This window comes from Diospyros lotus, chromosome 2 (genome assembly GCF_014633365.1).
Source record: "Diospyros lotus cultivar Yz01 chromosome 2, ASM1463336v1, whole genome shotgun sequence".
Classification (NCBI taxonomy): Eukaryota; Viridiplantae; Streptophyta; class Magnoliopsida; order Ericales; family Ebenaceae; genus Diospyros; species Diospyros lotus.
Window position 1 is genome coordinate 16,531,484 of NC_068339.1, and position 13,009 is coordinate 16,544,492.

The following is a 13,009-nucleotide window of genomic DNA, read 5'->3' on the forward strand; positions in this document are numbered from 1 at the left end:
CCATGCATTAAAAGATAGAATGAGAGAAGAGGGATGCTTGTCTTTTTGATTAAAACCAAGGGAAAAAAAAGCACTCCAAAGCGTTAAATCTAAAATCTCCCAACCTTAAGCTTGATTCCACCATAGTTAATGGAAGAGAAAAGAGAAACCAAGAAGATGAAGATGATGAGGAAACCCGAGAGAACCCAAGAAAGAGAAAATGAGAAGAAGAGAATGGAAGAGGGATGGGAGAGGAGTGGCCTTCACGCCAACTCCATCTACCCTCACCACATTTCCCATTTTGCCCCTCCCCATAACACACACCACACAAAATATCAAGGGTCATTTGGGCATTTTGCAACATTTCCATTTCTTTTCTCTTTTCTTTATCAAACCCATTATGCCAATTACCATTTTACCTTCTTCTTAAATCAAAAGGCAAGCCCATTTTTGACTTTTGGCTTTATTCATTTCCTTTTCCATTTATTTCATTCCACTTCATAAAAACACATGGGCCCAAGCCCATTTCATTAGCCCAATTCAAAAGGCCTCAACAAATCCTTAAGCCCTTTTGACATTAATTACCATATTTTTCTCATTTTATTATCCCTTCTTCTATATTCACAAATTTTACACACACACACACAATATAATGCCAATGCCCACTTTGTTAATGGCCCAACCCAATCAAAAGGCCAATTCATTTTAGGCCATGGGTTTCCTCTAAACCCATTACTTTTATTGGCCTTAAACACTTGGCCCAAACCCACTTATTTTAATTGGCCCATCTCATTAATACATATCATTTCATACACATAAAAATATTTTCCATAATTAAAATATTAATAAACTTCTAGACTCACTAACGGATCATTACAGGTTCAATTATTTTGATATAAATAACTAAAAATCCAAATCGAACCATGTAGCCATAAATCCTCCCCCCACCGAACAAGCCCTACCACGGGAGTACGACACCCAAACTATGCACCCCCCCACACAGCACTCGAATCCCGATAGGCGATAGCCTTATCCAATCTCCATCCCTCGTCGATAGCCTTCTCCAATCTCTATCCCTCGCCGTCACCGATAATGCGATCTCTGTCTTCTGACTCTCTCTTCGTCCCTTCTGACGATGCTAGTCATCTCTTCATCTTTTCATCCATTCTCTCTCCCTCTACCATCATGCACCAATGGCGAAGACGAAGACGAAAGCTAGAGACAAAGACCAAGGCCAGAGAAGAAGACGAAGACAACACCGATGGCCTCTTTGGTAAGTTTTTCGACCACTTCTATTTTACATTGAAACCTAGATTTACTAAAATCTAACTATTAGATGCTTTAGATTTTTTGGTATGTGGGTTACCGTGTGGTTGGGGGAATTTGATGATTGATTCCGATCATTTGAATCACCAACCAACTAGGTGGTCGGCGGCAATAGCAAGGTCGAAATAATGTTCAGTCTCTTGGTTATTTTATGTTTCAGTTCGATTTTCAGTTTGGTTCGATTATCACAGTTTAGGTGTCAGTTAGTTTGGTTTTGATTAGTTCGATTTGTTATGGTTAGTCGATCAGTTCAGTTTGATTATTACATATGGTTCGGTTCATGATTTTCGGTTGATTTAGTTCGATTATAACCAATTGCACACCCCTAGCGATCGCACGAGACATTATAGTGGTGCGACAACAAAATGCAACGACGGTTGTGCAAGGCGCTGCAACAGGGTAACGAGATGATGCATCGACGATCGACAAGGCGAAGGCCATAAGGTGAGGCAAGGCAGGACGAAACTTGCTAAAGGCGGCTAGCCATGGCAGAGGAGATAAGAGGCGACCAAGAATAGAGGTGTTGAATTTATAAATTAGGTGAGAGTATTTTTGTTATTTGACACATTCGATCATCATATCAATAATCTAATTATTTGTACAAATAACATTTTTCTCTTGTCAATAGCCTATCAATCCATCAACTTAACTTGTCTCATAGCCTCACCCAATACCACCTCTAATTCATTTTACTTCCAAAAATTTTCACATATTCTACTTAATAATTTAAAAACTCCTATTTTTCCTTTAACTTTTCCATCAATCTTATCTTCCTACTTAATATACATGTACATATATATATAAACATAATATATGATATTGGCATAATAATAAATAAAATATTTACCAACTTAAATTAATTTATGCTATTAATATAATATGTCATCCTGTATATATACGCGTACCGCAGGGCAATCTTACTTTAGAATTCCCTTCACATCCCTTACTTTACTATCTTATTATTTTACTTTATATATTTATATATATTAGTTACTGCACACTGATTATTATTATAATATTTTATTTATCTTAAACACTTAATGATAATTTAGATGTTGAAAATTTCACAAACTTTTCAATCAATTTCTCAATCAAAAATACAATAAATTTGATGTTTTCCATTAAACTCCTAGAATCCACAAATCTCCAATAAATCATAAAAATTACCAGAATACCGAGTCATTACACTTTATACCTAACATAAAAAAAAATAATTATAGTTATATTTTATATTTATTACGATTGAAATTATGGGAAAAAAAAAATCAAATTTTGATGTTTTCTTCTTCGACTGGAAATAAAATAATATTTTTGTGGCCGCTAGCGAGGGAGGGGGAGCTGATCATGCCACCATGGTCGTACCATACGGGAGCCATTTGAACTTTGTCTTCACGTTCACGGAACCAGCAGCTTGCGCTTGGCCCATGCGCTAGCGGGGGTGGTGCCACCATAGAAGCCGGCGGCAACCTGCCTGTGGCGTTTCCTCTGAATGTCGGTAGTGCCGGATGGCTATGCCGGCCTTGGTACGTTGTGATCACAATTGATGGATCCTGCAATGATCTCTCTACGTGCTTCTTCACATTGCACTTCTCAGCGGTGCACCGATAGTAGCTTCTGCAATCCACAGCCAATTAATCTTTGAATACAGAGAGACACTTATAAAGAAGAGTTTGAATCATAGCAGCTTTAAATTGGAGAGCTTATAGGAATTTATTAGATAGGGCGGGTATTCAGTACATTTTATTAATAAATAAATACTCTAAAGACACTTGTTATCACATATATTATATATGATGAGAGGGTATTATTAACTAGAGAGACCTTGGAAAATGGCTGTTCTTCACAGCCTTCTGTCCATATTTTCTCCACCTATATCCATCTTCTAGAAGATCCACTCGGCTCCTTGTCATGAAAGAGAACCTCACTTCTCTTTGCCGTGCCTCTCCGTTCTTCTTTAATGATTTGCTCCTGTTAATATAAGTATATACATGTATGCATCAGAAATTTCCTAAGCAAAATATATATTTTAACTCTTGTAGTTGTTGTTTTTTTTATTTAAATATTTATTTTTTTATTATTTTAAAAACACCCTTAAATTTGTAATTTCGAGTCAATTACATCCTTAAATTTGTTGTTATTTTAATTACATTTCTGAATTCATTGGTCTCAATAAATTTATTTAAATTTGTAATTGACTCAAAATTAAATAATTTAATGATATAATTGAAACAATACAAAGTTCATAAATACAATTAACTTAAAATAATAAAAATTTTACAGGAATAAAACTGTATTTGGCCAATTTCATGACATAAAGAACACAACCATCAAGGTTGCAAGCTAATTATAGGTGGTGGCCTTAATCAACTTGAACTCTAAAGTTCGACTAATATATACTTATCAAAAAAAGGAAAAGAAAAAAAAAAAAAAAAATCATCATGTACTGTTCTTACAGTTTCTTGAAGCTCTGTCCTCCGTCTTCTAATTCCTTGTGCTGAACCCGCTCTATCCCAGTACTGTTCTTATTATCTTCGCCGCCTAGAATAGCTGGCGTTTGCTCGTCTTTAAATGGAGAAAATGCTTCTGGAGATGGAGGCGGGAAAAACCCAGAAAAGCCTCCACGCGAAACCTGGTCGAAGCTCAAGCACGCAGACGAAGGATGAAAGCATTGCGGTTCATGAGAAGCCGCAGAAGAATTGGCTATGGAGCAAAACTTGGGATTAATGTAGATAGAATCAGAACCGGTGCCAAAGAATGAGAAACCGGTTGCAGTACTATTGGTTCCATATTTATAATCATCCCTTAATTGTACTGTTTCATGGTAGTAATTGACGTTTTCACGTTCAGCAGACATGGAAGGAGATGAAGATGAAGATGTACGTAGATGCAGGTGTAGATGAAGATGGTGATGAAGAAGAAGAGGATACTCTGCACCGTAGGTCACAGGCAAGGAGATGACCCTATATAAATACATATAGAGAGAGAGAGCTAATTACATGTTCGAAGATGCTCCTTCCACTGTTAGAGTGGGAACGGACTAATGAATTAATTAATTGTGTCTTCTGTCATGAAACATGTGAAAAAAAGGATGAAGCGACGCTCTTGACCAGTCTGACTAAAAATAGTGTTTGAAGTCATGAATTATTAGGATGTTATTAATTATGTATCTTATTTTTATAAGTTGATATGTTAGGTAGAGAAAATAGTAACACATAATGGTCCGTTTGTTGTAACTTAATTAAAGAAATTATAACTTATACCTTCTTAGATTATAGCTTCTAAAACTTAGAATAAGTTGTGAAGCTGTTTGCTGCAACTCCTTAGAAGTTGTAGTTAAGTAGTTGTGGTGTTTGATACCATAAATTGTAAAATAACTTATTTTTGTATAATTATCCATAATACCCTTAGTAGTTATAGAATGATAATTTAAAAATTAATTAGTGTATATGTATAAGTTTTAAGTGTTATAAAAAAATTAATTAAAGTAAAGAGAGAAAGGAAGATGACGAGAGAGATGAAGAAATTTGAAAATGGAAATGGCGGTGGAAAAGAAAAACCCATGATTACGTAGACAAGAGAGTAATTTTTTGCTAAAAATAAGGGTAAAATTGTCATAAAAATGTAATTATTTAAGCAGAAGTTGTAAAAGTTCGGATACCCCAACTTTGAAAAAGCCAGCTTCTACCCCTTCTAAAAGCTAGTAGAAGTTATAAGTTAGAATTCTATAAGATAAAATAAACACTACATCCTAACTTTTTTGAAACTAGAAACTAGAAGTTGTAACTTTTACGCTGCAACAAACAGGGCCAATCTCTTTAACTTTCTTTAATGAGAAGATGTGATATAATTGATAAGTTTATATTAATCATAACTAATAAGATTACCTTTAAGAATAATATCAGCCTTTTCATTAAGGCTACCGGGTGGTTAGTCTCACCTGCAGCCAGTAATTATGAATTTATGAGTATATTTTACTTTTTAATAGTTCATTACCACTGTTAAAAAATGTTCATCTTTACTCGTTAAAATGGTAATTTATTCTCTAATTCGAGAGACTGGTCACCCAAAAATGTGTCTTCTATAGCCCATATACAGTTATTTAATTGTAGAAAATAATTTTTAATTCTTTATAAAAAATTTAATTTGTTTAACCGTAAAAAATATTTTTTTTAAAACTAAATAAGTTTTATATAGTTTTTAATATAAAAAAATATTTTAATTAATAATAATATTATAAGTCATAATTAATAATAATATCATCAATTATGTATCACATTTTCATTAGAAAAAATTAAAAAAATCATAAATCTCCTCGATATCACATGGTGTAATTTGTGTTAAAAGAGTTAAAAGATCGATATATTTGAAAAAATAAGACTTTAATGTGTCGTATTCTAATTAGTTCAAATATAGAATTTTGAGGAATGTTATTCGGTTTAAAAGTCAAATCGAATAAGGTGTAAAACCTCGTCCTGTACTTATTATGCGGACGTAAACTTTTCCACTCAAGACCAAATGGTTAGGTTCTAAAATTTGTCGTGCTTATTGATGGGACCATTTTACTCTTTAACTTCTGTATAATATTCCTTTTGTGAAATATGCAATATTTATGCATAATTTGTATGGAGAAAAAAAATAAAATTAGAAGATAAAATGATATGTTAATGACATAATTTTTACATTTTTTCCTAAATCCGTTTTAAATAAAATAAATAGAAATATTTTAAGCAACTTTTAAACAGTATTTTAGCTAATATAAAAAAAAAATTATAACATATTTTTTTGCTATAAATAAAAATAAATTAAGCATCCCATATTTAAAAGGCACAAAGGGTGAAGTTAGGTGCATTTGTTCACTTTATGTTTGACAATTTTATTTATTAATAAAATATTTTAAAACACACATTTTATTTATTATTAATTAATAAAAATTGTTGAGATTAAAAATTTTAAAATCACCAATATATTTTGTTCTCTATTACTCTCTATTTATTATTAATTAATAAAAGTATGGGGAGATTAAAATTTTTAAAAACACACATTCTATTTACTCTCTATTATATTACAAATAATTATTTTTTATTTTTTTATCTTAAAAATTATGCTTAATTCAATTACACTCTTTATTCTACTTTTTATTTATTTTTATTTTATTTATTTATTAATAAAATTGAACCACACTTTTGACTATTTGTCTTCTTTAACTGTGGACCTCTTATTTTTTATGAGTAATGCTATTCTACCCATCACAATGCCATCCGAAATGCCACTCAAGAGTAATCGTGATATTTTAAATTAAGATAGAATAGCAAATTTTCAAATTTCAAATTCCTTTCTCTCTCTCTTTGTCTGCGTGACCTTTCTTCCTCTCATTCTAGCATTTTCTCTCTCTCACTCTCTCATGCTCCCCTTAGAATAGGCTCGTTCCTCCCTCTTGTTCCGACCATCTCTCTCTCCTCAACCTCATGCAACAGCATCTTCGGCGTCCCTTAAGCTCGTTCCAACCTCGATCTACAAGGAGGTAAGTCTTTAGTTTTATCAACAAAGATATATATGCGTTATTGGGTTTCGTCGAATCTTTAAGCTTAGATCTACAAAATTTTCGCTGTTGGATCTTGTTAATTTTTGGGTATGTTGGTCAATAGGGATAGAAGTGTCGGGTGGTTGCCTCTGATCGCCAGAAACCAACGGCTACAGTGGTCGATGGTGGTTGGCAGTGCTTTTTTAAGTTTGACCGAAAATTAAAAATTAGATTTACTAAATCTAATCGTTAAATCTGTCCCTTTTTTTGTATGTTAACTCTCTTAATTTGGTGTTTCTAATGGTAAGTTCTAATCGTTGAAAGCTTCAGCTAGCGGTGGTCACTGGCAACATTAGTGGCTGTGGTTTCTACCGATTAGAGGCAACCACCCGACACCCTTATCCCCATCGACCAACATACCCAAAAACCAACAAGATCCAACGGCCAAATCTCTGTAGATCTACTTTAAAGTTTTGGCCAAATCCATAACGCGTATATACGCATTGCCAGTCACCACCGACCACTGTGGCCGATGGTTTCCGTCGATCAGAGACAACCACCCGACACCCATATCCTCATCGACCAACATATTCAAAAATCAACAAGATCCAACTGCGAAAACTTCCGTAGATCTAAGCTTAAAGATTCAACCAAACCCAAATACGTTTAAAAGACTTGCCTCCTTCTAGATCGAGGCCAATATATACGCGCTATGGGAAAGAGAAAGAGAGATGGTCAAAGTTGCTACAATGAGGGAAGCTCAGTCGCATAAGGAGAGAGAGAAAGAAGGAGAAATGAGGGAAAGAAGTATGAATAGAAAGGAAACAAGAGAGAGTGTGAGAGAGAGAGAAACATGAGTTAAGGATATATATATATTGAGAGTATATCTGTAATTATAATAGTGACTAAATTTATAATTTTCTATTGGGTGGCACTTCGGATGGCATTGTGATGGGTCAAATAGCATTACTCATTTTTTATTGTATTCGACTACCTTCGATGGCTGTCTTCGAACCCGACGATAAATCAACTATAACATGCTTTGTCCTTTTCATCTTCTTCGATAAGGCTTCATGTTTCAATAGTGAATTACAACTGCAGTGATCAGGGCAATGACAATGTTTCTGACATTAATCGTTGTGGAAATAGATGGCGCGAGCTGTGGTGGATGACAATATAACTAAAAAAGGATGAGAAATTTAGTCTTCACTATTTAAATGACAAAAGAGAATTCGAAATTGACAAACTGCGTAGGACTAGTTTCTTCCATCCCCTTGTTAAAATTTTGACGCAACGAGAAAAAATTGGCTATGTCGGAGACAGCTTGAGTAGCGTCTCGAAGTTTTGGCAAAAAACAGGGTGGGTTTCACGTGTCACCGACAATGTAGCGCAGCCGCCGGGGAAAACCGTGGGCACGGGCCTACCGTAGTGTCCGTAGTACCAGAACGGGACCCCACCACCGATCCCATGATGAATCATCATAACGCAGTCAGCCAACGCCACGCCAGGTTGGTTGACAATTTGACATTGACCACAACGATTTTCTTCCCAAGCTTCTTCTGTACGTACACGTTTAATGGAGGGCATGTGGCATTGCCATTTTAAATATAAAATTAATAAATTTTCAATTTTGGTAAAGAACTGATGCATTGACGAAAATCTGATAAATTTTTAATAATTAACCAACATATTAAAAAAAAGAGTGTCCCGGTTGGCATTTTTCTACTAATTAACCCTTAAATATGCAATAATTACAAATGGTTGGTACAAAATTGTATCTTCTATGTTTTATTAATTAACCCTTAACATGGGAAGTGTGTGGGTTCTGGATCACCAATTATTTGAGTTGACAAGAGCGGCGGCTAACTTAACAAGAAATGAACAGCAAAGGTAAAATGAACCCGGACGTGCCTCAAGTTCTTGGGACTGACTTCAGTTGAGTGGGGATCTTGACCCACAGCCAGCCAGCCAGCCAGCCAGCCAGCCACAACAAAACAACCACTTGCATACCGGAAAAGACCCAAAGAAATCTAAATTATAAAACATAACAATATCATGAAACCCTTGAATTAAAGCACGCAAATGCAATTCACGAATTCTTCCTCAAACAAGAACAAGATCCATCCATGACGCCCAAAGTCATGGATTAAAGCCTCCAGGACAAGTCTGAAATATCAAAATCCACAACTTATTAACAGAAATTCCAAGCATTAAAGGGACTAGGGGGCATTTTTCTTTTCTTCTTTTTTTTGGCGATGCGGATCAATGAGAAGCCTTCCTGCTCAGAAGGTCGTGCAGGTCAAGCTGATCAATCTTAGCAGCAAGTATGAAATCATTCTCAGTAAGTCCACCTGCAGCAATAACAGTTGGATCATCAAATTTAAACAGGTGTATGTATATATGTTATATAACACTTTTTGACTTCCTAAATGCTTGCTCTTTTCGTATTAAAACTGCAAACTGATGGAGCTCACGTTGTGGCTGAACAAACATCTCAACTCAACTCAGGTAGTCCAACCAAGATGTCATAAAGCATGAAACACACAAGCCGTCGTTTATAAGATGCATAAATGATAAGGTCTGCACCTTTTATATTACCGAAGACTTGTAATACATACACCCATAGCCTACAGCTTCTCTGTAGCCACGTTGAACCCTTAACCAACAAGACCAGTGGCCTAAACCCACCACAATCCAACAATTACAAGCAGCCGCCTGCTTAAATGGAGAAGAAGTTTACACTTTACCTCATGACACTATGATTTTGTCGAGCATGGACAAAAATTATTTCTCCTTTTATGAAAAATATGCTCAGTGAAGAAAATCAACGAATTGAAAAGCTATGTTTGAATAAAAGAAAGAAGATACTTACCAACAGAATGGGTCCATATCTCAATCTTCACATTATTCCACCGAACAAGATGAAAATCTGGATGATGACCTGCAACAAGCATATGATTATTTAATAAATGCAAACTACTTAACCAAAACATATATATACATAAAAACTACTTTTGTGAGGACGCAGGAGACTATTCAATATCATATAGACTTCTCCTATTCCCCCTTAAGCATGTGTTCTGATAAGGGCAAGGGATACGGGTTTCAACCGTGTGTAACCAAATTGGACACTACGTCTCCTCTGACTTTAACAATATTTGAAGAAAAATAACCTTGCTACTAACAAAAGATTTCACGATTCAATTAGATAAACAGAAATTTCTAAATTTTTGCCTTAACTTCCAATTCTATATAATTTCTATACATTGTTAAATAATAACATCGTATTTTGTCAGAATGGAACAAAATAAACAGTACATTAGTATGTTCACTAGACTACTAATTCACATCCGTAATTACAGATGATGCCTTTACTCTTCCAAATGTAAGTAAACAGGAGTGAAAACAAATACAAGACTGCATGCTAAGTTCTTAAAATAAGTGCCAGGCTGGTAACTGAGTTGTAAAAGGATAACAAAGAGATACCTTCTGCTTCCGCAAGATTACCAATAGCCTGAAAGAAATCCAAACCTTTCAAGAAAGTCTTGACTTTCCATGACCTACTCAGCCTCAGTTTACCACCTTCATTTACCAAGTCCCATTCAGGAACCTAAACACACCAGATTTGTAATCTTTATGAGTAACTAAGACATAACAACTTGACAAATGCACTTAAGACAAAAGCAAATAAATCCCTAAATCAGATGTGATCAGGGACCTTTCTGATCAGTTGCTTGGCTGCTTGTTCAGTCATGGGCCTCAAATCCTCCATGTTGCATGGCACACATTTCTTCACTGTTAGATCTGTCATGGCTATCAAATCATTACTGGAAATAGGAAGGAGCAATTTTGGGCAACCATGCTATCAAAATTGCACTTTTCATGTCCTAATACCATGTCTTGCATTAAGTTCAAGCGGAGATCATGCATGGATTTAGGTAGGCAGTAACTACCTTCTAGAAACAGAAAAATTAGAAAGAAATTTCAAACATTTAAAATGAACACATTAACAAGGAAAGCAGGAGCATAAGTTCTTGTATCATATCAATGGAAGCAAAAGAAATGCCTGCTATAGCACAGGTTATCAAAATGACTAGTTTGAGATTTACACGCACCTTTGCCACTACAAAATGTTCTAAACCCATTAGGGGTATTCTTATTTGATGGCACTTCCACATGGTCCCGTAGTATCTCAGTTACATAAGTACTTGAGCTGTATGTAAATGCAAAATTTCCTCACAGAATAAAATCATTCTACAAAAGTTGGATGTAGAAAAGTACATTATGGGACCTTATTATGACGGGGAACAATACAGACAAGCTCAGGGACACCTAAAGCACAAAATGTCAATTATTACAATAAAATGAATATTCTTTCCTTTTTATTTTTTCATGCCACTGAAATGGATATCCCAAGAGCAAATTCATACTCCCTCGGACAGATATAATGGCATGGACAGTTGAGCCCATCACATGCGGGCCGTGTTTAGAATTAGACATCTGCATGACTACTGAACCATTGCGCTGTCATATCAACCAATTAAAGGTGCTTACAAAAATTTAAATTATTTGATTAATTGCAACAATCATGAAATATTTTCAACATAAATCAAAATTATTTTCATCATTGTACTAAATGATTTAAAAGCGTGCATTGATCTTATGTTTTCCAAATTCAATATGATATTTTACGGTCCCTTTCTAATACAGAAGGCTTGCAATTGTGAATCTCAAGAAACTGTTACAGTACAAAAGATTGATGGAACAAATTCACAAGAGTTGTGACAAATAAATCAACGGAGAAAATCTAGCCTTCTATTGAAACAAAATTATGATTGTAACATTGACAAGCGCATGAAGAAGTCCATGATCCCCTCCCCCACCACGCCCCTGGTTGGGGGTGGAAGAGGAAATTAAATTATTTGAATAGTAACTTGATGTGCCATGTCACAAGTTCATACTCCTGATAACAATAACTAAATTATATCACAACGTAATCAGTGACACAGCTTCCTTAAATATCAAGGACGAGGAGAAAACGTTATAGAATCCACTTCAGTGGAGAAAAAGTCGAGACCCTTTACCGCCACTGATATTTAGATTAAGAAACAACTAGCAAACAAACTAGTTGACGCTCAATACTCGCATAAAAACCTGTCTCGGTACACTTAGTTACAGACAAAAAATCAATCTAGCATTTAGTGTTCGAAATTAATCATGCGAACCTCAAACCGACACCGCCCATTAGAAAGGAATGTTGAATTTTTCTTTTTCATTGTTATCTTGACAAACCAAGAGCTTTACCCATACAATCTTGCAGGAACATAAAAAAACACAAAATTCAAAACAGCCCTAAACGTGAAAATTCAACGGAATCACCAACAATCTCGAGCGATTCTTGAAAATCCAAGCCACGTACAAGCATCCAAATGCACAATCGGATTGATGAACAGAAAACGTATAAACTTCTACCAATAAAAAACTGAAACCAATATAAAATTCGGAAAACCTAAATGGTATTGCAGGGAAGGGAAGTACCGTCCATGAGGTCCGGTTTGGGGAAATGACACCAACGAAACCTAAAGAAATAACAACAGCAAATTCAGCTTACGAACACACACATGAAGAATGAATAAATAAATATACAGAGAGGAAGAAGCGTAGAGAGATAAGTGAACCCGAGGAAGAAGGCGCGCTTGAAGTTGAAGCCACCGACTCATTCGGATTCGGATTTGGTTTGATCGTCGCGTCGTTGTACGTCTCTACAGCAGATAAAAGATCGACACAACAACGCAGCCTTGTGTTGGGCTGGGCCAGGCTACCCTTGTGCCATTGGGCTAGGCTTCGGCCCATTAAATTTTGCCTTAATTTTCTGATCACACAAAATATTCCCATCCAATAGCTAGGACCAATTATACAATGACATGTAAGCAATATACCTATGTAATTTAGCCTCTAATTATGGATAATTATTATTAATAGATAATTGAGTGGCATACTTTCTATCCTACATTAATGGGCAAATTTGGCCAAGTATTGTAACTAACGTTTATTTCTTTTAATTTTTTTAAAAGATGGTTATCTCTCTTTCCTTATTTTTTGATAATAAAATTCTATATAATAAGAATTTTACTAAGGATGAACATCCATGTTTATCTTAATTAATTTAAAATATAAATTCTT

At 35.0% G+C, this 13,009-nt stretch overlaps 2 protein-coding genes across 3 annotated transcripts; both read right to left on the reverse strand.

Moving 5' to 3' along the window:
• Positions 1-2,403: 2,403 nt before the first annotated feature.
• Positions 2,404-4,212, reverse strand: LOC127795770 (WRKY transcription factor 28-like). The gene is made up of 3 exons (XM_052327661.1): positions 3,759-4,212; positions 3,127-3,273; positions 2,404-2,919 (listed from the first exon to the last, which is right to left on the reverse strand). The coding sequence occupies exons 1-3, from the start codon at positions 4,157-4,159 to the stop codon at positions 2,571-2,573; spliced, it is 897 nt and encodes a 298-aa protein (XP_052183621.1). The 5' UTR covers positions 4,160-4,212; the 3' UTR covers positions 2,404-2,570.
• A 4,667-nt stretch (positions 4,213-8,879) lies between these two features.
• On the reverse strand, positions 8,880-12,604 carry LOC127794384 (pterin-4-alpha-carbinolamine dehydratase 2, mitochondrial). Of its 2 annotated transcripts, XM_052325416.1 has the most exons (7): positions 12,505-12,574; positions 12,365-12,405; positions 10,942-11,039; positions 10,545-10,630; positions 10,313-10,436; positions 9,699-9,767; positions 8,880-9,177 (listed from the first exon to the last, which is right to left on the reverse strand). In XM_052325416.1, exons 1-7 carry the CDS (start codon positions 12,544-12,546, stop codon positions 9,089-9,091), a joined length of 549 nt encoding a protein of 182 aa, XP_052181376.1. In that variant the 5' UTR covers positions 12,547-12,574; the 3' UTR covers positions 8,880-9,088. The 2 variants fall into 2 exon arrangements, with proteins under 2 accessions (XP_052181376.1, XP_052181377.1); XM_052325417.1 differs by lacking the exon at positions 10,942-11,039 and having other exon boundaries at positions 12,505-12,604.
• Positions 12,605-13,009: the final 405 nt, after the last annotated feature.

Coding starts and splice junctions, on each gene's coding strand:
- LOC127795770 (XM_052327661.1), bottom strand. CDS start 4,159: ATGTCTGCTGAACGTGAAAACGTCAATTACTACCATGAAACAGTACAA. Junction 3,274..3,758: donor GGACAGAGCTTCAAGAAACT/GTAAGAACAGTA, acceptor TTATATTAACAG/GAGCAAATCATTAAAGAAGA. Junction 2,920..3,126: donor AAGAACAGCCATTTTCCAAG/GTCTCTCTAGTT, acceptor TGTGGATTGCAG/AAGCTACTATCGGTGCACCG.
- LOC127794384 (XM_052325416.1), bottom strand. CDS start 12,546: ATGAGTCGGTGGCTTCAACTTCAAGCGCGCCTTCTTCCTCGG. Junction 10,631..10,941: donor AACATTTTGTAGTGGCAAAG/GTGCGTGTAAAT, acceptor TAGCCATGACAG/ATCTAACAGTGAAGAAATGT. Junction 9,768..10,312: donor TAATCTTGCGGAAGCAGAAG/GTATCTCTTTGT, acceptor TGCTTGTTGCAG/GTCATCATCCAGATTTTCAT.